General features: G+C 42.7%; 1 protein-coding gene across 1 annotated transcript in view; it reads right to left on the bottom strand.

Annotated features, from left to right (window-relative positions):
• Positions 1–23,662, bottom strand: part of ACAA1 (acetyl-CoA acyltransferase 1) — a 141,195-nt gene that overhangs the window by 63,938 nt on the left and 53,595 nt on the right. The window contains exons 2-5 of the mRNA XM_086940884.1: positions 22,924–23,017; positions 9,416–9,473; positions 6,919–6,998; positions 3,184–3,226 (exon numbers count right to left, since the gene is read on the bottom strand). Coding sequence (XP_086797010.1) covers positions 3,184–3,226; positions 6,919–6,998; positions 9,416–9,473; positions 22,924–23,017 — 275 coding nt within the window. The remainder of the gene's footprint in view (positions 1–3,183; positions 3,227–6,918; positions 6,999–9,415; positions 9,474–22,923; positions 23,018–23,662) is intronic.

The raw sequence follows: 23,662 nt of genomic DNA, 5'->3' as shown, positions 1-23,662 counted from the left end.
ATCAAGGTGACACACTTAATCCTCCTATGTTAGAGCTCTCGTGGAGAATTGTGCTGCTGCTTCTTCAGAGTCACAGAAAAGCAGAGGAACCAATCTGCAGAAAATGGGTTTACATTTTACAGGCTCCTGTTACTTGTGGAGTGAGATGGCTACTGCAGCTCAGAGTCTGCCTGAGATGAAGCAATAAACAACAGGTTTTTCGGTGCTTTACTGAGCCCACATCTGTGACAACAAATGCTGCTGCCTCAGTGGTGTGAGCTGTGGGCTGCAATGCCATAGGGACACTCATTTTATCCTCATCTAAAGGGTGAAAGAGGCTGTGTTTGTTTTCTGATCTTTAAACCAGTGAAGTGTAAATTGCAAAAGACAGCTGCAATATGCACATTATCAAAGAGTTGTATTCTATGCTGCCAAAGCAACAATGACATTTCTGGCAGGTGTTTTTCTTATTATCAGGGAGAGATTAACTATTAGGTCACCAACATGCGGGCAGGTAATGCAGACTTTCAAACTCATGCTGCTCTTCGCTGATGTTAATAGAAGATGATGCTGTTTCTACTACTGTAAGCTGCGACCTGAAAATCAAAATGCCACTGTATGATCTGGCAAACTGCATTATGCTTCTGTGTAACTATAACTAGGCCCACTGTAAAATAGCATGCCCAAAAGGCAAGGTTTATATGATGCAGGACTCAACTGCGAATCATTCTTCTCTTTCTGCAACAGACTTGCATGTGTAAGCAGGCATGCATGTAGATATTGAATAGGTATCAGTATACAAGGGAACCCGTAAAATTAGCCGCGGACCACGGGTAGAACTGGTTATTTTTATTTAACAAAGGTCCTAGGTTAAAGTAATGACAAAAGAATTAAATTACACAGGCTCAAGATAAAGGCTGTGTTTTTCCTTCTTCAGAGTCCAGCCGGACCTAGAAGCGTTTATTTTGGAAAACAATTTTGTAAGCATAGATAGAATTTAGGCGAGAACAGGTCGCACATGAATAACTGGGCACAAGCCTGTACCTAGTCAGAAGAAGACAATACAGGGGAAAAGGAAAAAGAATTAACAGGCAAACAAGGAGAAAAGGGTGGCTTATAACACAATGCAAACAGTTTTTGAATAAGCACAAACCCACAGTAACTACCGTAAAAATTGCAAATCATAACACGAGCAGTACTGTAAAACAGTCGACGAACGTTTCGATCCCTATCTCCAAAAATATAGTGGGATCATCTTCAGGACTAAAGTGAGCTTTGCCTGATTGGTTGAGTGAGCCACGGGCAAGGCACAGTGGGCTGGACGTGGCTTGAAACACTTCAGTCGGCACTCAGGTTCCGAAGTAACCAATGCCTGTAAAAAAGTGATGTAGTCATACACTTGGCGAATGACAGATTTGAGTCAATAAGGTAGAAGAAGAGTTACCGGGGTTACCGTTTCCGCCTTGCATTCGCCAAGTGTATGACTACATCACTTTTTTACAGGCATTGGTTACTTCGGAACCTGAGTGCCGACTGAAGTGTTTCAAGGCACGTACAGCCCACTGTGCCTTGCCCGTGGCTCACTCAACCAATCAGGCAAAGCTCACTTTAGTCCTGAAGATGATCCCACTATATTTTTGGAGATAGGGATCGAAACGTTCGTCGACTGTTTTACAGTACTGCTCGTGTTATGATTTGCAATTTTTACGGTAGTTACTGTGGGTTTGTGCTTATTCAAAAACTGTTTGCATTGTGTTATAAGCCACCCTTTTCTCCTTGTTTGCCTGTTAATTCTTTTTCCTTTTCCCCTGTATTGTCTTCTTCTGACTAGGTACAGGCTTGTGCTCAGTTATTCATGTGCGACCTGTTCTCGCCTAAATTCTATCTATGCTTACAAAATTGTTTTCCAAAATAAACGCTTCTAGGTCCGGCTGGACTCTGAAGAAGGAAAAACACAGCCTTTATCTCGAGCCTGTGTAATTTAATTCTTTTGTCATTACTTTAACCTAGGACCTTTGTTAAATAAAAATATGTAGATATTGAATGGCAGTGATTTTAAAAGGAGGTTTACATGCATTTAGAGTCTTGATTTTTGTGACTGATTAGGATGCGGTCTATAACAATGCAGTGACAAATTCTGGTTTAGACAAGGCAACATCTATGGCCTTTATAAAAGGGCCCATCCTGATTAAACAAAAACCCACACACCAATATTAGTAACTACGAGAAGACATTTCTCTCTGAAATACTCCTGTGATTTTATGTAATGCATACCTATACAATTATTTAGTCACTTGAATAATGCTTTCTTGTGTTCACCAATGGTGTAAAGCGGGATGTACCATCCAGACAATAAGGGAATGGTGGAAAGATTCAACAGAACCATCAAAGAGAGCATGCAGCTTGTAAGGAGTTATGGAAATGATTGTCAAAAGATAGTTACATTGGCTGCCAATCTGTAAGCCACAATCCTATCTTGCAACTACTCTTTTCAAATCTTACTTATAACTCATGACAAAAACATGAAAATTACTTTTTGCCATAATACAGTTACTATGGTCCTTAGCCAGCTACAACTGCGAAGAAAAAGGGCAACCCTAAGGAACACTCCTCTACTCGCTATTCTATTATGTCATCCATTACACCACTTATTTTTTCGAACTATTTACTGACATTAGTAGCCTCCACTGGTGCCACTCGAATTACTGCAATAGAGTGGTCCTGGCTTCAGTGAGGAGGAAAAAAAGCCCAGTTGTCACAGACATGTAGAGAAAAAAAAGACATTTAATTGTTTAATTTGACCTACTGCTCTGCTGCATTATGTGCTAGTTCCCCACGTGAGAGAATCAAGTGTTTTTTTTACTGCCACTGTGTGCGAGTACCATTCTTTACTTATCTGGTGGGTGAAAGTAAATCTGCATGACATATCTGAGAAAAAAAACAGGTGGAAGACCATCCAGCACAGGGTACCTTAAAAAAGGCACAACTCGGGAAAACCTAACTGGCGACTTCAGAGTGCTGTAATTGTGGTTGAATACTGGTAGGTATGGCCGAATATAAAGCATACTAGTATCCGTCAAGCTCCAAAATTACACTCAGGGTTCTAATGAAAAAAAGAACTACTCAAACAAGAATGCATTTGAAATGAGATATCTCTGTCGACCATATGTTGTGCAAACATAGAAAATAAAGAAATATACTTACCCGCATGCCAAACCAATGTCGTATGAACCATTTCTGATACCACCTGGAACAGAAGGAGAGCTTATATTTTAAAACCACAACTAGTAACTTTTTCAGTGAATATAAGAAGTTGCAAGTTTTTTGGGAAGCACTGAAAACGTGTGTCTATCAATAAAGGCCTCTTGGATCTTTGCTTTTAAAGATTAGGGAGACAAATGTTTGTTTTATTTCTGGAGAAAAACTTAAAACGATCCACCAGTTTCACCAAATCTGAGCCTGTGATAATACAGTATGTAACATTTTTCTTTCTTCCTCCATAAATACACATTGTCTTCTTTCAAGTTCAGATAGGCAGCCAAGTAGGTTAGTTATGCAGCAAAACCATAATTGTGGATGGAGAAAGGGACTTTACTTATCATATCAAAACATGTATAGAGAATACTCTGGCCTGATATTCTGCCTATCGAGGATACCTGATTTTAGGCCATTCTGAATACCGCATATATTAATCCAGTTTAAATCTTGAGAAAGGCAAGTAATATTACTAATGGAAACTTAAAGGCATGTAGACGAACAATGCATTTTCAGACACTTTTTTTTCTTCTGATCTGGTCTATAGATAGCTTTTCGTTGGTTTCTTGCGAAGACCTACTTAGACAGTACTAATGCTTAGACTTTAGGACAGCCTATTGCTCATGATTTGTATGCTTTCTTTTCACTATTGTTTACTTGTTTATTTGATGTTTTTCCCTCCTCTTCTTGTGTTTAGTCCGCCCCTGGAGCTTAGCTTCTTTATCATTCTTCTTTCTTTCAGCCAAATGCACATAGTTTCTGGTAGACCGGATAGTCTTAAGATGTTTTTTTCTAAACTGTTTGCCTGCTTGCCTCATATTTTTGCTGTTTCTTTGTGTTGGCCTTAGGACTTTAAACTGTTTACCACTGCTAACCAATGCTAAAATGCATGTGCTCCCTCCCATAAACATGGCTTGATTGACTTTTCCACAAATTGGTACATGTAATTTACCGGTAAGTTCCTAGTACAGGGCACTAAATGTGCCCAGGGCCTGTAAATAAAATGCTGCTAGTGGGCCTACAGCACTGCTTGTGCCACCCACTCAACTAGCCCTTAAACATGTCTCAGGCCTGCCACTGCAGAGCCTGTGTGTGCAGTTTACACAGCCAGGTTGACTTGTCATTTAAAACCGCTTGCCAAGCCTTACACTCCCCTTTGACCACCTAAGGTAGACCCTAGGTACCCACTGGGCAGGGATGCCTTGTAATCAAAAAGTGGGACATGTTTTTTTAAGTTTAAATTGTCCTGGTAGCGAAAAAATCCCAAATTCATTTTCCACTACTGAGAGGCCTACTCCTCTCATATGTTAACATTGGGGATTCCTTATTACATTTAATAAGCTGTATTTCCTAATTGAGAGAAGGTAGAGTTGTCATGTTTAGTACCTATGAAATGATAATGATAACCCATCTTCAATGGTAAAGTTGGAATTGTCATTACTATTCTGAAAATGCCACTTTCAGAAAGTTAGATATTTTCCTGCTCTTAGCCATTTGGTGTCTGCTGTCTGTCTCAGGTCACTGGCTGGGCAGGGTGATATTTCACTTTGTGTATTCCCTCTAGACAGCTACACACAAAGGATGGCTGGGTGTGATTTCATGCATCGTTGTGGGAGGAAGGGAGGTAATGGGCTGGGCACAGCCTCACACTTACACCTGAGTAGGCTGGGCCCTGTCCACACACAAAGGGCTGCATAGCTCCCTGTAGTGAGTCTGGAGCCAGGGAAGGAAGAAAGGACCTCTGTGCACTTCAAAGACCCTTCTTTGAAGTTACCCCCACTTCAGAGGCACAACTGGGTTTAAGTACTGGACCTCTGACCCTACCATCTCAGTACAGTTCTGGTGTGATGAATAGAATTGGGTTTGGGTGTGAGACAGGAAGCAGTGGCGCTCTAGCAAGTGCGATAGTCAGTTGAGTACAGTTCTGGGCCTGACATCAACTTGCCAAGAAGAACTGCTTTGTTAAGGATTGCCACTCTGCTGGACTGCTGCTCTGAAAGACTGCCGCCTTATTGTGCTGCCCTGCTGCCTGCTACTCTCTACTCTCTCTGACTGGACCTTCATCACCGATGCAGAGTGACTAGAAGAGCTAGCGGACTAGCCTCCATTTCTTAGAAGACTCAGGGACATCAAAGTCTTCCATCCTGCTCATGTGCGCCTTGTTAATTCAAAGCGGACCCAGGTGCTTGCTCCAGCCGAACCTGCGATTCCTCGTCTGCGAGGGCAGAATCACTGCATTGCCGTTGTAGAGGGACAGAACTGGTGCATCGCACTCCAAACCCAAGTATTGCCATAGAAACCGCTGCATAACCACCACTGCAGAAGGACGATCGATGCATCCCTTCTACTGCGCGGAGAAACCCGCCGCATCAGCTGCGGAACCAACATATCTCAGAATGGGCACTTCGCCATTATTGCATGGAGAAAATCAATGCATCTCCTCAAGTGTGGGATTGACACCAACGCATCGCTCGGCTGCACCCCGCATCTACTGGTTTGCAACCAGGATTATGGTACTTTTGTTCAGTGGGTCTTGCATGTGTCCTGTGTCCGGCCCATGCTCCATAGTGGTTGGTCTGAACTCTTGACTTTGTCCCGGTCCAATGTGACCAATTAACTCTTTAGGCGCTGACTACTTCGAAGTGCTATTTTTGAATATAATCTTTAAAAATTCATATCTTGACTTCTACTGATTGGATTTTTGTTGTTTCCATCTTGTTTTATTCATAACATCATAATCTATTTTTCTAGACTGGTGTGGAGTTTTTTGTGGTGTTTTCACTGTGTTACTGTTTGAAGTGCCGCATAAATACTTTACATATTGCCTCTTATAAGCCTGACTGCTCTGTGCCAAGCTACCAAAGGGTGAGCACAGGTCAATTTATGGTGTGCATCTGACTCACTCGGACTAGGACTGTGGTTCCTGCTTGGATAGGTTGCATACCTCTGCCAACCAGAAACTCCATTTTGAACTGTTTCCTTAAATACATACCACCCACACCCTTCATGTTACTCCTTCCTACCCCCTCCCAGTTCATCCATTGTTTGCCGCTTTGCTCTTTTATTTTGCTTTTATTCAATGTATTTTGTTATTCTAGCCTCAGTCATCCGTTGTTCCCTTGCCTCCTTAATCTCTTTTGCTTCCCCATCCCCCTGTTTTCAATTATCCCCTGCGCCTGCTCCTTCATTGCTCCATTGGCATTCACATTTCGATGTGAAAGTTCCTGACAGTAAGCTTCCTATACAAACTGAGCGTTCACACACATTTAATTGAACATTTTTTTATTTACTGCTTCAAGAGAGACGTCCGCTATCTTGGGTTGAAAAATTAAAAGATAAAACAAAAGGAGGTTACGCTATAACCTACAGATGCTGGCATGGTGATGCGTGCGCACATACAGTATGCTGGCCACCCAAATGTCATGACTCATAACTGAATATGCGTGATGACGCATGCGCACATACTGGTCATGGTGCTTTTCTTTAAGTTGTTTCTTGGTGATGCAGCACAACATCAGCTATAAGCAGTTATTTCTGCTGATGCTGAACAGCATTGGTAAAAAGCATTGGCAAAGTCTAACAGGTCTGCGTTAGCAAGCAAAAAGTAGGATTTATTGTCTTTACCAGTGCTTGTTTCAAGAGAAGGAAAGGTCGCATTAGAGCTAGGTAAAATAGAGTTCTTACCGGCTATATTGATGACAGCTTGCAAACCTGAGGAACACTGCCTGTTAACACAATACACAGGAACAGACTCTGGAAAACCACTAAAATACAAAAAATAACATTCAGTCAGCCAGTAAATCAAGCAAGCCCGGACATCCCTTTCCACCACCATTAGCCAAATGTAATTCAGGGAAAAATCATTACAATGACTGTGAAATCTCTTTCGAATTATGGTCATTAAGAGAATTGGATATCTTCTCCCAATGCAGTTTTTTTTTTCCTTTAATGAAGTGTTCTGCTTCATCCTCTTTCTACTTTATGCTGGATCACCTGAACAATATTACCAACAGAGGGGTTATGGGGAAAACTTAGTAAAGTCCTGACTGCAAGAATCAGTTCTTAGATTTGACCTCATCTTGACCATGGTTTAGATAGGTTGATTCCTAAGCGATACAGGAGCTTTTAAAAAAAAAAAAAACATGGGTGAAAGTTATTTGACGTTTTCACCTTAAATGACATCGTCACGTCTTATGGTTGTGCCACGCTTCCGCCGCACACGAATGGGTGGCAGAGCTTTCGCTGTCCTTGCTGCAAAACACTGGAACGGCCTCCCTTTAGACCTCAGATTTGCTCCATCTGAAGCACTGTTTCGCAGCCGCCTGAAAACATGGCTATTCTCCTCATCTTAGATAGGTTCCCCTTTTCTCTGCTGACAGTCTTTAGCGCTGGGACACCTCCGACGGAGGTAGCTGCGCGCTCTACAAGATCCATAAATAAATAAATAAATAAATAAATATGCCGGGACATATATTTGTGGACACTTCCATTTAGTAAATTAAAATGAGTCGCATGACCTCGGTTACAGCGTCAAATTTCCAAAGCCTGCACAATCCTAAACAAATGTTTCTGAAAATATTGCTCATATCTGAACCGCACATTTTTTTGCTTTTGAAGATCATTTATACTTTGCATTAATGAAGAGAACACACCATGCTCTAAGGTAAAAGGTTGAAACTTGTACTGCCTTATCACTGTGGACGAGATCAAACTACCACAATGGTTCCTTCCGCAACCCAGAACCCACAAACAAGAACGCTTGGTGACATTCTCATTCACCCCTACAGCATGTGCTGCAAGTCCCTTACATCAAAATAAACCTCCTTAGGCTAGCTCTGATGCACCATTCAGTCAAGGACGGCGCCGTCAAAGCTTCCTCACAATGCCACAATCTCCGACTATGTCCAGTGCAGTAACATAAGCCAAATTCCTTATCAAAATGTATCCATAATTCCACATCCTGACAGCGGAGTCCGAGCATTACGTTCCGACGCGACGCTCAATGGAGCCGCTCTGTTCAGCTATTTGAGGAGATTGGCCTTGGTTCATAACCCTTGACCGTCACCTACCCAGCCGGACTTTGGGCACAGATTCTCCCAGTCTCGCCCATCCTCCCTCATCGAATTTCTGTAACAGCTTTTTCCTAGTTTCCTAAGTTTTGATTGCGCTTGATCCTCATGTAAGGCGCTCTGATACTTCTGAGTCTAGCCAGCGCTATAAAAAACTCAAATAAATAAATAACTGTCCCTAGACTTTTTGAAAGGCCACTGCTTTCCTTCATAACCTGGTTTTATTTGGGCCCATAACCTGCCAAGAGGGTTCCAGCACCCGACAACCTCTGGCTAACCATCCATCCATCAGTTTCCATGCAATGGCCGCTTCATGCACTCTGCTCCACACTCCATGCCCCCAGCACAGCCCACAAAAGTCTCTAATGTTATGCTTTTGCTTGATCCAGAAAGGTTACGCCGTCCTTTATGATAAATATGAAGGCAAAACTTAACCAGAGATGTACATTTAAACACTAAAGCCTGACCTGCATGTTTTCTGTATGCACAAGAACGAAAGCACGTCTATTACTGGTGTTGAACCCACTGGGGGAATAGGAGAAAGAAATGGAGGGAAGAGGGGAAGATTGCTGCAGACTGTGCTATACTTGTTCAAAGGAGCAAAAGAGACAGTCACAAACAGATAAAGGGGAAAAAGTTGGTGGATTCAAATAGCTTACAATGGCTGGTTAGCTTGTACTACCAGTAAAGTGAAGATACAGTCCAGTTGACGGTATGGGAGCCCAGCTGATAAGTTGCTTGGAAAACATAACACCATTGTCAATTTGTCTGTTAAGCACGATAAACTACAAAACTATACATAGAACACATCTTCATATTCAACACATAAAAGATTATCCTGTACAGAAGCGTGTTCGTTTTTTATCTTTCGGTGAAATAGAGGCAGAAAGGTACTGGACCACGAATATTACACAATGTGCACGTTTGGCTCCTAATTAAAACCTTGAAGTACAGCTGGCTCCTCCGAATCACCTAACTTCTTAGGATTTGCATAAGTCAGCCTCAGGTAAACTGTGTCAGAACTCCATCAAACACACCATGAGCTCATTCAAAAAGTGCCACAAGAACAGCACGTCATCAGATTGCATCATAAGGGTAATTAAGATATTTACCCCAGAAACTGGGCCACTCGCGCAACAAGGGCTCCGGCTCCAGGCTGCAAAACATTGCCTAGGTGAAAAAAAGAAGAATGATTGAAACATTTTAGTCTTGACAGGTTAACACACAGACACAGTTACAGAGGGCTACAAAGCATGCTAAATCTAGAGCCCTTCCAAGATATTTAAATATGTCTTGGTTAACCATTGCAGTTAAACTCATACTTCCGGAATGGGAGACCTTTCACAATCTATCGTACCACACCTGGTGGGCTTGGGTCTCTTATTTCCGTGGGGCTCATACGTCACTCTTAGGTTTCCATTCCCCACCACTAAACTCTAGTAGGGTTTGGCGGTCCCTTGATAATTACATGGAACTAGGCTCTCAGGGTTCACTGACACTTTCCACTATTGGTTCCTAGGGATCATGCTGGAGTCATGTGACAGACATCCCAACCTATTACTTGACTTCCTTCCTTCCTTCCCCCCCCCCCTCCCCCCGCTTTAGTTATATCATAGGCCGATACACACTGTTAATTCTCGTGGTACTGCTTAACATTATACTAAGTGTTCACTGGCTGTGAGGCTATTTTCGTGCTCTTGATCATATTTTTGCTAACTGTTTATATTGCGGATACAGCTCTCAACTGTGTCCTTGCTCATCTGTTCCACTTCTTTGACACTGCCGTACTAATTTCTTCTGTGTAATCAACTGTATTCTCATGCGCATTTTGTATTACATGGATTTTACCTGTGTCGCATGCATTTCTGAACGTATGCCTCTTTTTTATTTCCAAGTAATAAAAACTACTTGAACACAAACAAACAAAAATACGCCTTGGGCCTGTGTTCAGCAAAACATGTAACTCACAACCCTGTTTCATAGTGGGTCATTTTCATTTAGCTGCTTCTTGTCTCCTGTTCAAACCATTGAGGATGGATGTATAGACAATCTTTTTGGAAAACTTAACAGATGTAGTCACAGAATTTAGTTCAATTTGCTTAATGTATATTCTAGGCTGATATCTGGGCATATCACCTGCTTTTAAACATAGAGGCTCAAATATTTTTTTCCATTTGCTCAAAGGTCCACCCAAGACAAAGGATACACCTTTGATTTACTTTGCGCATCAGGAAATACTGTGATTGTTGATCCCTTTTACCATTACTAGACAAGGGGACTGATTCACATAGATAAACTAAACACTTTTGTTTAAGTTCGCTTTCTTTGGGATTCACAAACTACGAGTTTATAGAAAATTTAGACTGTGGAGATTCTGCAGTTGGGCAGAGAACTCGGCACATAAAAACATAGAAAAAGTAGAAAACTTACTATTAACTCAGTTTGTGACCAGCAAAAATAAAAGTTAACTTACACAAAAGCGTGAGCTTACCTTTGTGAATCAGACCCATTATCTATTCCCCGAAAAGAGATCTGTTCCGTTAAAAACATTAATAATAATCTGGCAACATGTGAATCACCACGTCCTTTCCTCCTGGTTTCCAAGTGACTCAAAGATTTTACCATACTTACTGCCAGTGAATCACATCCTTCTGGGTATAACTCAAGAGATGAATGAACAATAATATATGTACTTGGAGGAAGCAGAGCATAGCATTTTGGGTGTATCACAGTCCCTCGCAACGGCTCTAAAAGCTGTGCTGCCATTTTTCGCCCACTTGGTTTTCAGCACAGAAGTCATTGTCATTATCATCAAATATCTTTATTCGGTTTCACCATGAAAACCATAAGCGAACACACAAATATAACAGCTACAACATCATGAAATAAAATATAAAAAAGTTAAAATACATGTATGGCCATCACAATGACTTATCGGGAGAAAACACATCATGTATCGGAATAAAATCTTTCGCATTTGAATAGCACCTGATAAAGAGGGCCAAGTTAAAATAAGTGAACACATCAGGTAGGAACATTAAATGAAACAGAGCGGGCAAACTTGTGCAAAATATCCCAACAAACAAAGGTGCAATAAAAGACTTTCGCAGTCTTTTGCAAAAAGTACAAAATATAATAAAGTGCAAGGTGTCCTGAAGTGAATGATTATCACAGCTAAATGGGATTGAAGTAGGGCCAAAGGTGTTGCCACAGGGGACTGCTATCAGATGATAGAATAAAATTAATCTGAAACGTATTTACATAAATCGATGAGGATCAGGCATGTTGTAAGGTATGGGTCGATTGAAAGAGTTGTCTATAAGGGTACATAAGATCTGACAGGAGTTTTATCCTTGGCCACAGAAGGATGTCACACTTGCCCTCAAATTCATAAAGGCACTCTTGATCCTAGAGTGGTCGTCTGTAGCTAATAATTCAGGGTGATAAAATAAATCTTGTCGCCCCAGCTTTGTAAAGCTGTCCTTTAAGTAACTAAGCCACAGTATGCTAATCATGTGATCAAGGCACAAACCGTCTTTTAAAACTAAGCGATTAAAATGTTTGGCAGGACTTGTCTAACACAGAAATTCAAAGGAGAAGGTTTGTAGCAACAAGATGGCCTCTACATAACCAATGCCAAGTTCCTCATGATAATAGAGCATTAATGTTGGGGGAGGGAAAGAAGTCCAATCAAAAACGTATTCTCTAAAACATGAAGCAAGGGTGCGTTTGCAAACCCCCAGATATCACTACCATATGATGCAATGGAAACTCACGTTGCACTATAAACCTTAACGTGGCCTTGATCAACGTCTGCCCCAGTCTAGACACGAATTCAAATAAGGAAGTAATATTCCTCGAGAACATATGTCCTCTAGCGGCTTTCAGGGGAGACCAGAATAGAGAGGAGTTGAACAAGACTTCCAGGTAAGGGAAAACAGCGACATGCTGAAGGAGATTACCTTTATTGCAATGTGGTCTAGTCTTGGTAGACCAAGGTCCAATTACCATGGTTTATTACTTTGTAAAATTGGTACAAAGTCAAGATTATCCATGAATTCCACAAATCGGCTTAAGAGGAGGTCTAAATCTAAATCAGTCGTCATCGTCTGCATAAAGTAATGTGGGAATCGGGTAAGAACCAAATTTGGGCGCATTGCTCCCTGGCCCAATCAGCGTCTTTTCTAAGCAATTTATGTACAGTGTGAACCAAAACGGAGCCAAGATGCATCCTCAGTGGAACCTCCAGGGTCAATCACAGAAGAGGAATAGGTGTACGGAATAGACAATTGCACAATCATATTCAAATTGAGAGACAAAACAGGTTCCCAAAAGTCTATATAAGAATTGAAATGGTCAAGCAGAATGCCATCTAGACTGGGGGCCTTATTAGACTGTAGCACTTGGATGGCATTGGCATCACTAACCTCATCTAGTATAAAGGTGATGGGGCATATGCATATTCAGGCGGGCCAGCGAGAGGAGTTGGGAGCATCATAAATTATTTAAAAGTGTTCGACCCAAGTCCTAGATTGAATGATAGACTGTAGTGCAGGTTCAACAGCTGACCTTAAGACTGGGCGATTTGCAGTTTCCCAAAACTTGGTGCTGTCTCTCAGATGGGTAGCAGCCAGCAGCTGTTCACAAATTTCCACTTCCAAAAACGCATCTGGTCCTCTATAGTGCTCTTATATGTGGCACAACATATAGAGACCCATTTATGATCTCTGGGGACTGACTGAGGTGCCTGCAGAAGACCTTGGTGAGCCCTAGAGCAATTATTATCGAACAATTTATAGGGTCTGGGATTGTGGATGTGCTCCTTGCCCATTAACACTGTCTATACACTACAACTGATGACGTTGAAAGAATTAACAATAGTAGTAGTGGGGGAATTATCGTTAAGGCATACATCAATCTCAGTAGAACAGGTCCTAAATTGATCTCCATGTAAAGCTTCAGGTAACAATGTACACCATTTTAATTCCCGTCAAAATGAATCGGGCACTTGCCTAAAGTTCCAGCGAAAAAGGACTATGAGGATTGTGGTCACTCAGGTACTCCAAGTTACCTTGAATTTAACCAAGATTTTGTTCAGAAGGTAAGAAATGTAAAAAAGTCAATAATACTGTTAGCACCCCAGCCAACAGAAGAACGAGTGTATTCTTCCGATGATAGAGCAAAGTCAAGAGCCCAGGTTGAAACCAGATTATACTCTGCCAGGAAGGAATCCAAACGATCTCCCTCAGAGTGTGCGAAAGATGCAAATAATCCATAAAAAGGTCATTCCCACCACTATATAGATTTAAACACTGATTCAAACAGGGAGCAAGTTAAAATCACCAGCTATAATAACAAAGCGGTTCTCAGGGTAGGATTTAGGCAGGGAATCGAAGAAACCCTGAAGCGTGCAACATGACTTGTTATTCCCGTCAGGGAGGGAGTATTGTAAAAATTGGCAATTAACAAGCTAGGGGAGTTCACGGATTTCAACAATCCAGCGGCCAAATATGACGAACCAGTATTAATTTTAGACATTGTGCGTTTAAGTTTTATTGAAACAAAAATTAAAAGACCACCCTTTGCCCTCCCATTACTGGTAGGAACAGTAAACACACGTTACACTTGGCTACAAAGTCCTCGAAAGCCTGGTTTGTCCTTTTTACTTGCGAGACCAGCAACATTCCAGCTTTGAAAAGAAACTGGGCCAGAGTTCACCTGATTAGGTGATAATGCAAGCAACTGAACCGTTCGCATCGTAATTGGACAGTCACACAATGAGCCTAACAGGGCCAATTAAAAGCATATAAGAAAATGAGCCTAATGGGGCAAAACTGTTAAAAGTGGGAACATTATCCTAATGCAGAGGAGTAAAATCAAGGATTAAAACAGCCCAAAGGGGTGGCTACAAAAATATTAGGCCCCTGGGACATAAGAGTGGGGGAAAAAGCGTGTACAACGCTGACGGTACAAGACAGTGCCATTACAACGCAGTCAGTACGACGACTGCTCTGTTACCACGCATACCATTACAACGCAAGTCATTACAACAACTTGCTGTAGGGGGCTTTAGGTGTTGGATTTTTAAGGACTCAGTCTCTCATTCACACTCTTGTGCGCCACAAGGATGTTTGCTGGCTTCAAACAGAAAAGAATATTCTCACCTCTGCTGATCTCCATTGCCCGAGTGTAAAGGCTTCATGCGAAGCATTCTTATTTTCTCCTTTGGTTTTCTGAAGCTAACACCTTGACTTATTTGCCCAACCAACTTCCCTTTCGCGACCCAGTCTTCTTTTTTTTAATTTCAAAAGTTTTTATTGATTGTTTCAGCATAGACATATAAAAAGTAAATCCATTAGCGTAATATGAGTCATAATTTTACGAATCAAAGTTACTGTACGCTACAATATATCATAGTAAATGTCAGTACAAAAGTACATGGCTGGCATCTAGCCTAGAACAGTAGAGCACGTATCTTATACTCAATAACAATTTAGTAACAGACATTGTATTTCAACAGCATTTTACTCATTCATTAAGGAGAATTTTCTACGATAATTAATAGTGCAATGAAGGGGGTCTGGGAGCATATGTTGGTGGGTCGTGGACGGTGTATGGGCCATTCTAAGGTGGCTTATGTGACGTGAAGTAGTCATCAAGAGTCGACCATAGTTTTCTCGTGGGAGGGCGCCACGGTGTCTGAAGAAGTGCAATATTGTCTGCTCCACGTAAGCTGCTTATCCAATTCAGCCACCCTGCGTAATTGGCCTTGCTGGTATCTTTCCAGTTGCTGAGGACTGTCTTAACCGCCGCCGAGAGGAGGAGGTCAAGTAATGCCCTATCGTCTGCATCAAGGGATGGGTCCTGGGTGAACCCGAAAACTAGGTAAGGGAGCTCTTTTACCGGTGAGATGTGGAATAGCTTTGAGATCAATTCGAATATCTTCCCCCAGAATTGTGCCACGCAGTCGCATTCTAGGATGATGTGTGACAAGTCACCCTCCGCGCGTTTGCAATTCCAGCAAAAGGCATCTGGGGTGAGGTTGTGTGCAAATAATCGCGCCGGGGTCCAGAAGGCCTTATGTAGGAGCCAGTATTTTGTCTGAGACAGTGTAGGGCTGATTTTGTGTCTCGAGCAAGATATCCATGTGTTGGTCCAATCTGAGTCTGTGATTGGCTTGGATGAAAGGTTATTCCAGAATTGTGTAATTGGGGCAGTAAGGCCAGATTGTTGGGGACGGCTGAGTCTGTAGAGAAAGGAAACCTGGTGTCCTAGTCTGTTTAGTCTGGCAAGGTATGGCGGGAGTGAGGGTGGTGTCGGGGAGAGTTTGGTTTTGGACAAAGCTGTTTTTACGTTTAGGAAGTTATAAAATTCAATTGGTGCAAGATCGTATTTGATTTGTAGGTCACTGAAAGGAATAGGGTATGCCCCCGCATACAGCTGGTATGGGAACAGTATGCCTTTTTTGATCCATGTCTCGTTGTGCAAGGGTTCACCCTTGTACATAATGTTACGGTTGTCCCAAAGGGATTCCCATCGTGAGCCCCGAATGCTGTTTTCTAAGATTCTATCAAACTTCAGGAGAGCAGAATTGGTGTTATGAAATATTGATTTAGAGTGGGTCAGCTTGTTTAGGTTAGATGAGAAAGCCGCGCTAGGGGAGATACCGTCTAGAATTTCCTCCTCAATTTCTAGCCATACTGGAGTATAGTCAGGTGAGGGAGCGAGCCAGTGGGCTCCTTGTTTGGCTAGGAATGCGGCCTCATACCTTTTAAAGTCTGGCAAATTGACCCCACCTGCGGATTTGTCTAAGCGAAGTTTTTTTATGCTGATTCTTGCCCTTTTCCCTTTCCATAGGAAATTAGAGATAGCCATGTCTAATTTGTGATAGAAGTCAGATGTGAGGGTTAGTGGGAGCATAGATATGAGGTAATTAACTAGAGGTGAAATCATCATCTTGATGGTCTCCACCCTACCCCACCAAGTAATGAAACGGGGGGACCACCCCTCTAGTTGGGTCTTGATTTTATTTAAAGTGATTTTTTTCATTTCGATGGAGGGTCTCCATGAGGGAGTCACCAACCCTGATACCTAGGTATTTCACAAACTCTGGTTGCCAACATAGCCCTGAGTCTCCCAGCACCTCTTTGGTGGTTAAGATATTGAGTGGTTTGACCTCAGATTTATCCCGGTTGAGTTTGTATCCTGAATGGGAAGAATAAGTATCTATGGTGGTCATTAGTGCAGTGATGGAAGATTCTGGTGATTCTGTTACAATCAGGATATCGTCCGCATAGGTGGCAAGTTTGACGCACTTATCTCCGAATTTCACACCTTTGATGCTTTCATTTTTTTTATATGAGCAATTAGGGGTTCCATTGCCAAGAGGAAAAGTGAGGGGGAGAGGGGGCAGCCCTGTCTTGTCCCTCGTTCCAAGGGAAAGGGGTCCGACAATGAACCATTTATAGCAATGCGTGCGGACGGTGAACGGTATAGGGCCATAACCAAATCAGTGAATGGTTCCCCCAGGTTAAAGGCGGACATGCAGCTCTTGAGGAAATACCAGGAGACTCTGTCGAACGCCTTCTCTGCGTCGAGGGTAATGGCTACGGCCGGGGCTGCGAGTATTCTGGCTTTTTCAATGACGTGACAGAGGATCCTCGTATTATCGTTAGACATGCGCTGTTTCATGAAGCCTACTTGTGATGTACTAATTAGCTTTGGGAGTTGTAAGTTTAGACGTGTGGCGAGGATCTTTGCGTAAATTTTGCAATCTAAGTTAATTAGGGAGATTGGCCTGTAATTTTTGGTTAGCAGAGGGTCTTTACCTTCTTTAGGTCTTAGCTATTAGTGTAAGAACCCCCCTCTTTTTGCTAACTGCTGGAGAGCAAAGATTGTGAGATATCCAATGTTGGTTTATAAAGTCAGCGTCATCTTTTGACAGTTTAGTCTCCTGCAGGAGTAGGATGTCACCCTTGGATTTGGACAGATACTCCAGAACTTTTCTCCTCTTGACCGGGTGATTGAGACCTTTAACATTGAGGGAAACAATATTAAGGCCCTCCGAGATAGATGTATTACGAGTCATTGGTTACTATGGTGTCGCTCTTGTTCAGGCGTTATATTGTTGAAGAGTAGGTTAGAGGGTGGTGGGTGTGTGTTGAGTATGAATGAGTAAGCTGCTTCATTGGTTCTGTTCTGTCTCGCGTGTATTGCTGTTACAATGGTGTCGATTGAGCAGACGTATTTCGGGTTTGTGGTAAACATGGTACTGTAGACTATTACTGGGGATAGGCTAGTAGCACGATAGGTTAGATCCCTGTGGGTGCTCTGCGAGGGCCCCCATGAAATATCGGAAAGCAGTACTTTTGCAGACATATAGTTGAGAAAAAGCATTAACCTCAAATAAAAAAAGCATGCTGAAACAAACCAGAGTTTTTTCTTCCCCTTCCCCCCGTCCCTCCTTCCCCCTACCCCCTTCCTCCCTCCCTCTCCTTCCCTCCCCCCTCCCACCTCCCCTCTCAAAAGAACTTGGGAACTGCGACGGCATTGCCATCCAACTGCGGCGCAGGAAGGGATTAGAATGGTGGGTGTAACAGGGAACAGGTAACTAACAATATTCGATAGCTGTATGTAGTAAGCAGTATATAGTAGTGTTTGAGACACTGATAAAGCGTGTGATCATGAAACTTAACTAAGCAGTGAAGTTTAAAAACATATTCAATAAGAGTATTAAGGAAAAAGTATCTGAACATGACCATTTAGACACGCATACTGTATACATTTATATATGTAAAACATGTGTAATCAAAAAGTATGCGCAATCAAAAGACAAGATGACATGAGGGGACTTTCTACAGGTACATATATAGTCTCTGAGAATCACTGAGTCCCTGGTAGGTTCATGGTGTTAAAGGTGATGGAGCAGAGCATACACCCCGATTTCGGATTAAAGAGCACAAAGCGAGTTCCATTCTAAAACACTTGATAAGGATATTAGTGGATGTGCAGGTGACCTCGGTATGGACACTGAGCGGTCTTACCTGACGGAGTCAATCAGATCAATTCAAAACATCAACAGAAACTGAAGCGGAAGAGGCAGCAGAATGTTCGGCTGCTCAAGGGTGAGTACTATTTCGACTTACTATCTACTGTAAAAGATACTGAACAATGAGAACACTAGGAACTTCAAGTTAGAGGCTTGAGATTGTTATGTTAGAGTCACCCATGACCAGAACCCGAGTTTATATTTTCTTGCGAGTTGGTCTTCCGTTTGTTTGAAGAGCCGTTGGACAAGTCCATGCTCTGCGGTGGAGAGTCTCCGATGAATTGTGCCAGTGCGTTGGGGTCCGTGAAGAATTTCGGTTTGCCCTGTATGGTGATTCTGAATTTCGCCGGACCAACAAAGGAGTACTGGATGCCTTTCGATCTAAGTTTTTCTCTCAGGGCCAGGAAGCCCTTCCGGACTTCGAGTGTGTCTTTCGAGTAGTCCTGGGTGAAAGTTATATTATGGCCTTCCCAAGTGATTTTGTGATTGCGTCTTGCGAATTGAAGTATAGCTTCCGTATGCTGGTACCTCAGTGGTTTGCATATCAGTGGACGCGGGCCTCTGTAACCGTGAGGGATGTAGCTGGGAACTCTGTGGGCTCTGTCGAGTTCAAACTCGTGGTGGAAGGAAATCCCTGTTATCTTCGGAATCCAAGCTTCTAGAAAGTCTACACAGGAATTCGCATCTTTCTCTGCATTTTCTGAGATTCCAAAAATGCGCACGTTGCCCCTTCTGTTTCTGTCCTCCAACTCCGCTAACTGGCGTCTGATAAAGGTCCGTTGATCCCTGGAGTTGCTGTATGGAAGTGGATGCAGTATTGGATTTATCTTGCAAGTCACTAATTCTCTGTTCCGCTTCATCTATGCTTTTGTGTACAAAGCTCATGTCAGCTCTAATTGCAGTAAGTTCCAGCTGCATAGTGTCAGTGTTGGATTTGGTTTACTTTGCTAGGTCGTGTACTTCTGCTAGTTTTTTCAGGATTACCTCTAGGGTGCTACTGACGTCCGCCCTTGATTTAATAGGAGAGTCCGACAATGAGGGTTCCGGTTTCACCTTTTTGTTGTTCTTTTTCTCGTCTCTGTCCGCCATTTTGAAGGAGATTCGTGTGTGGTTGGAGCTATTGCGGTGGCCTTCCAGCTTGCGAGAAATCACAGGATGACCTGTAGGATGTCAGAGCGCTGGCCGAGTCAGGTTGACTATCAGAGACCCCAAGGTTGTGTCATAGGTCTCGGAGTTCTGTCAGGTAGCGACGTCGTGCTCCAGATAAGGGTCGATTCTCTTGTGCTTGAGCTTGGCTTTCAAAATGGAGTGTGCAGTAAGCTAGTACTTCTCAGAAAAGTACATTTTTGAATGTTAGGTAATGCTCATTCGATCTGCACTACTTGTGGTCTTGTGACATAAGAGATGGTAGGTTGAGCTACAGTACTCTGGGACTGCAGGGCTGATTGTACATAGATCGCATAATGCTAAAAGTACATAGATTCCACCTTACATTGCTGTTTTCGCGCCCAAAAAGTCGGTAGAATTTAGCACAGTCGCCATTTTGGGGTCAGGCGTTAGTGAAGGTAGGCTCCTCCAAGTTTTAGTCAAAACGCTGGTTAAAATGCGCTCTCACAATCAGGGGACTCCCTCATAAAGGTGCAGGGTGAAATCGCTATGCCTTTGGAGCGATTCGCTGGGTAATTGCGGTGATACAGCGCATTTAGAGTGATCTACGATCAAGGCTGATAGCAGGCGGCCATCTTAGGGTCAGGCAGGCAGTCGGGCATAAGGAGTCGCCGGTAATTATGGTCTACGCCGGTTAAATGAAGATATCTCCCACCGGAGAGCCAAGCATCGAGTAGAGTAACATCTAAGGCTCACCTCTTCTCCTTGTGAGTCACTTAGGTCCGCCGTTGCTCGCTAGGAGACGTGCAGCTACCAGCGCGCTGCTCCGGGGTTCATCTTCGGTCGCGTGGCAGCAAGTTGGTAAAAAAGGTGTACACTGCGGGAATTAGGTGCCCAAATTTACACCGAGTGTGCCTCAGAGCGTCCGAAGCCCGATTCTTCCATCCATTCGGCTTCAGAGTTAGTTTAGCGTCCCTAGGGTCGTGAAGTCCGCTCCCCTGCGCAGCAGTGAATAGGCTAGGCGGCCATTACCAGCGCCGTCCAAGCCACGCCCCCCGACCCAGTCTTCTTTAATTGGATTAGTGGTTTCCTTTATGGAACACACTTGTTGCATATATTGTATTCTTTCAGTGATTCTGGTTAATGTCCCACTTTATTTTATCTTGAAATATCGATTCCTTGATCAATTAATCAGTAGTGATGATGCTGAAATGTAAATACTTAATGAGCTAGTGATTTGAGTTGAAATAAACTGTTAATAAAATCCCTTTTAAACTTACTTCCACTCCTTGTTTTTTCCTGTGGAGCCCCGTTGGTCTTCACTGTTTATGGAAATGAATGTACATGCTAGCTCCTTACTTTCTCTCTTCTTCAACTAGAAAAGGTCCAAACAACCAATGGCGGGGTTTGTACGATAATTATACCAGACGTTTGAAATTTAAGAATCCAGACTCTATCAGCAGAAAACTTAAAAAGGTAACAGTACTATCTGCATATGTGTTCATTTTAGGTCTGTGAGAGAAACTATAGAATGTGAACAGCAGTTCTTCTGGCAGAGCTTCAGCTTGAAGTCCAATAGTGTCGGATTTCAATGGGTCAGAGACCTAGTACTTGTACCGTAAAGTGCCTTTGATGTGGGGGTTGACTTCAAAGCAGCTCTCCGAAGAGTGCAAGTATACCCTTCAACCCAGTTCTGTCTGCCAGGCTATCTGTATGTGTGTGTGTGTGTGTGTGTGGGGGGGGGGGGGGGGGGGGTAATTAGTCCTTGTTGGCAGTACACGGTCTATTAAAGTGAAGTGTTAGCCCCTCCCTTCTATCATGCCCAGGCAAGGCCATCAGAAGGCAGATGTTTGTGGATGGTACTCAGATACACCAATCATTCCTGTGTGGTGGCTGTCTGGAGGGAATGCACAAAGTGTAGCTGTCACCCACACTACACGTGAATTGGAGAAAGGCTTTCAGGCCCACAAAGCAGTAAATGTAGATAAAAGTCCACTTTCCAAAAGGGAAATTTCTAAAGCAGTAATGCTAAATCCAACTTCATCAGTTAGGAAGATGTTTTCATTACCATTCCAAAGATATGAAACAGCCACGCCTCCATGATCAGGAATTACAGCTTAAAAGTATGTTAAGGAATTCCCAATGTTAGCCTATGAGAGGGGCAGACTTCACAGTAGTTAAAAATGAATTTGGGTGTTTGTCACTACCAAGACATGTGAAGATCAAACACACATGTCCTACTATATACTTACATGACACCCTGCCCTTTAGGGTTACATTTGGCCTACCTTAGAAGTGACATATGTAGTAATGAAAGGGGGGGGGGGTTAAGGCTTGGCAAGTAGTTTTAAATGCCAAGTGCAAACTGCACACACAGGCCCTGCAGTGGCAGGCCTGGGGCATATTTAAAAGGCTGCTGGTGTGGGTGGCACCATCAGTGCTGCAGGCCTACTAGTAGCATTTGACTTACAGGCCCTGGATATATGTTATACCACTTTAAAAGGGGCTTACCAGTAAATCATGCCAACCAGGTATACACCAATGTCACCATGTTTAGGTGAGAAGCCCATTCACTTTAGCACTGGTTAGAAGTGGTAGCGTGTCAGAGTCCTAAGGCCAACAAAAAGAATCAGCAAAAACAGGTGATAAAGGCAAAAAGTCGGGGGAGAGACCACCCTAAGAATGTCAGGTCTAACAATTAGGATGCTGTCAAGATCATAAGTGCAAAGATTGAGAATGCCTGCCTTCGGCTCTTTTAGTTGCTGCATTTCCTTGAGGAAGCAGTTTAGTACCTTCTTGTAGTGAGGTATGCCAAAGTTGTTGTTTAAAATTTAAATTCATAAACCTTTCATTATTTCTAATCCAAAAACCCCAACAGCCACACCCGGATCAATTAAAGAGTCACCAATGTCCTCCTATGACACCTGCCCCATCCTGATCCATGTAAACAGGAAACTGTCCACCTATATGAACGGGGTACATGTACCAATGCAGCAAAAGCATTAAAGAGATGCAATAAGTTGCAATTTAGTGAAATTCTGTGGAGTATAACAAACCTTGAAAGAAATATGATGCACCCTCTGTCAGGGGGCATATTATAGACGAACTTAACTGAATGTGCAAATCCACACATTAGATACAGCACCACCCTACTACTCCCATTTACTCTGCATTATAATATCAAACCATGTTACTGAATGTTTTTTAATCGTGAAGGCCACATTGCACTAGAAAAAAATCTTAAATGTTTCAGACCAGGTCTACTTTGGCAGAAATATGCGATAGGACAAGGAGGTTTAACATACACAGGAAGTACTTTCCACTACAATTTCCAATAGTGTTTCGAAATGGCAAACATTATTTTTAACACTTTTTCTTCGCACTCCTGTATAAATAAAACACCAGTCAAAAGCATAAGGGATCCGAACTTGCAACATAGCAATTTTGGGGTAAGGAAGTACATACCTACACAAACATCACCCAGTTCCGCTGTTTCTAGGCGGACATCCTTGAGTACAGCAGCCATGACACCACAGAGGAGCTCATCTGGAGTAGTGTCCTGTAAGAGAAAATAAAATGCTCAGCACAGAACGCCTTCTATGGAAACAAGTGATGCTTTCTTGCAAAGTTGATTTGTTAACAAATGTTACAGCACAATCTGTGGATACGTCTGTGTCATCATCAATAATTCCTACTTTCAACAAGGGATAGGCAGGTATCATTTACTTCACGCTTTTTTGCAGCAATTGTGATTTCTGCTGCTTCGTGCCCCTTAGGGCTCATTGCCACTTACTATCACCCCAGACAGTTTCTGCTGAGACCAGAGGCACTTTCTGTTGGAAATGCAGTCAGAAGCTTAATTACCAGCCAGCCAGGCCCTTCCAATTATATCAGAAAGAGACTGAAATATTGTTCGCACCAGTGATGTATGTAAAAGCATAAAGGCTGATATTCTTTTTTTTAAATAACATTTTTATTGTCATTTTGCAGCATAACAACAAACAATACGCATGTCAGTATCAAGCAGCACCCCCACATTCCCAGCCCCCCACCCATACCTCCCATCTATCGTTCCCCGACATAATGTTTGATTTCCAACAGTTCATCCATCAGTTTCGCCCAAGTCTATAGTGTTCGTAGCTCTGGGTCCTGTATCCCTATCCAATCAGTGTCAGTCATGCGCTCATACCTGTGTGTCCCATCA

This window comes from Lissotriton vulgaris, chromosome 10, assembly GCF_964263255.1.
Source record: "Lissotriton vulgaris chromosome 10, aLisVul1.2, whole genome shotgun sequence".
Taxonomy (NCBI): domain Eukaryota; kingdom Metazoa; phylum Chordata; class Amphibia; order Caudata; family Salamandridae; genus Lissotriton; species Lissotriton vulgaris.
Note: the sequence above shows the minus strand (reverse complement) of the source record. Positions and strands in the feature narration are given on the sequence as shown.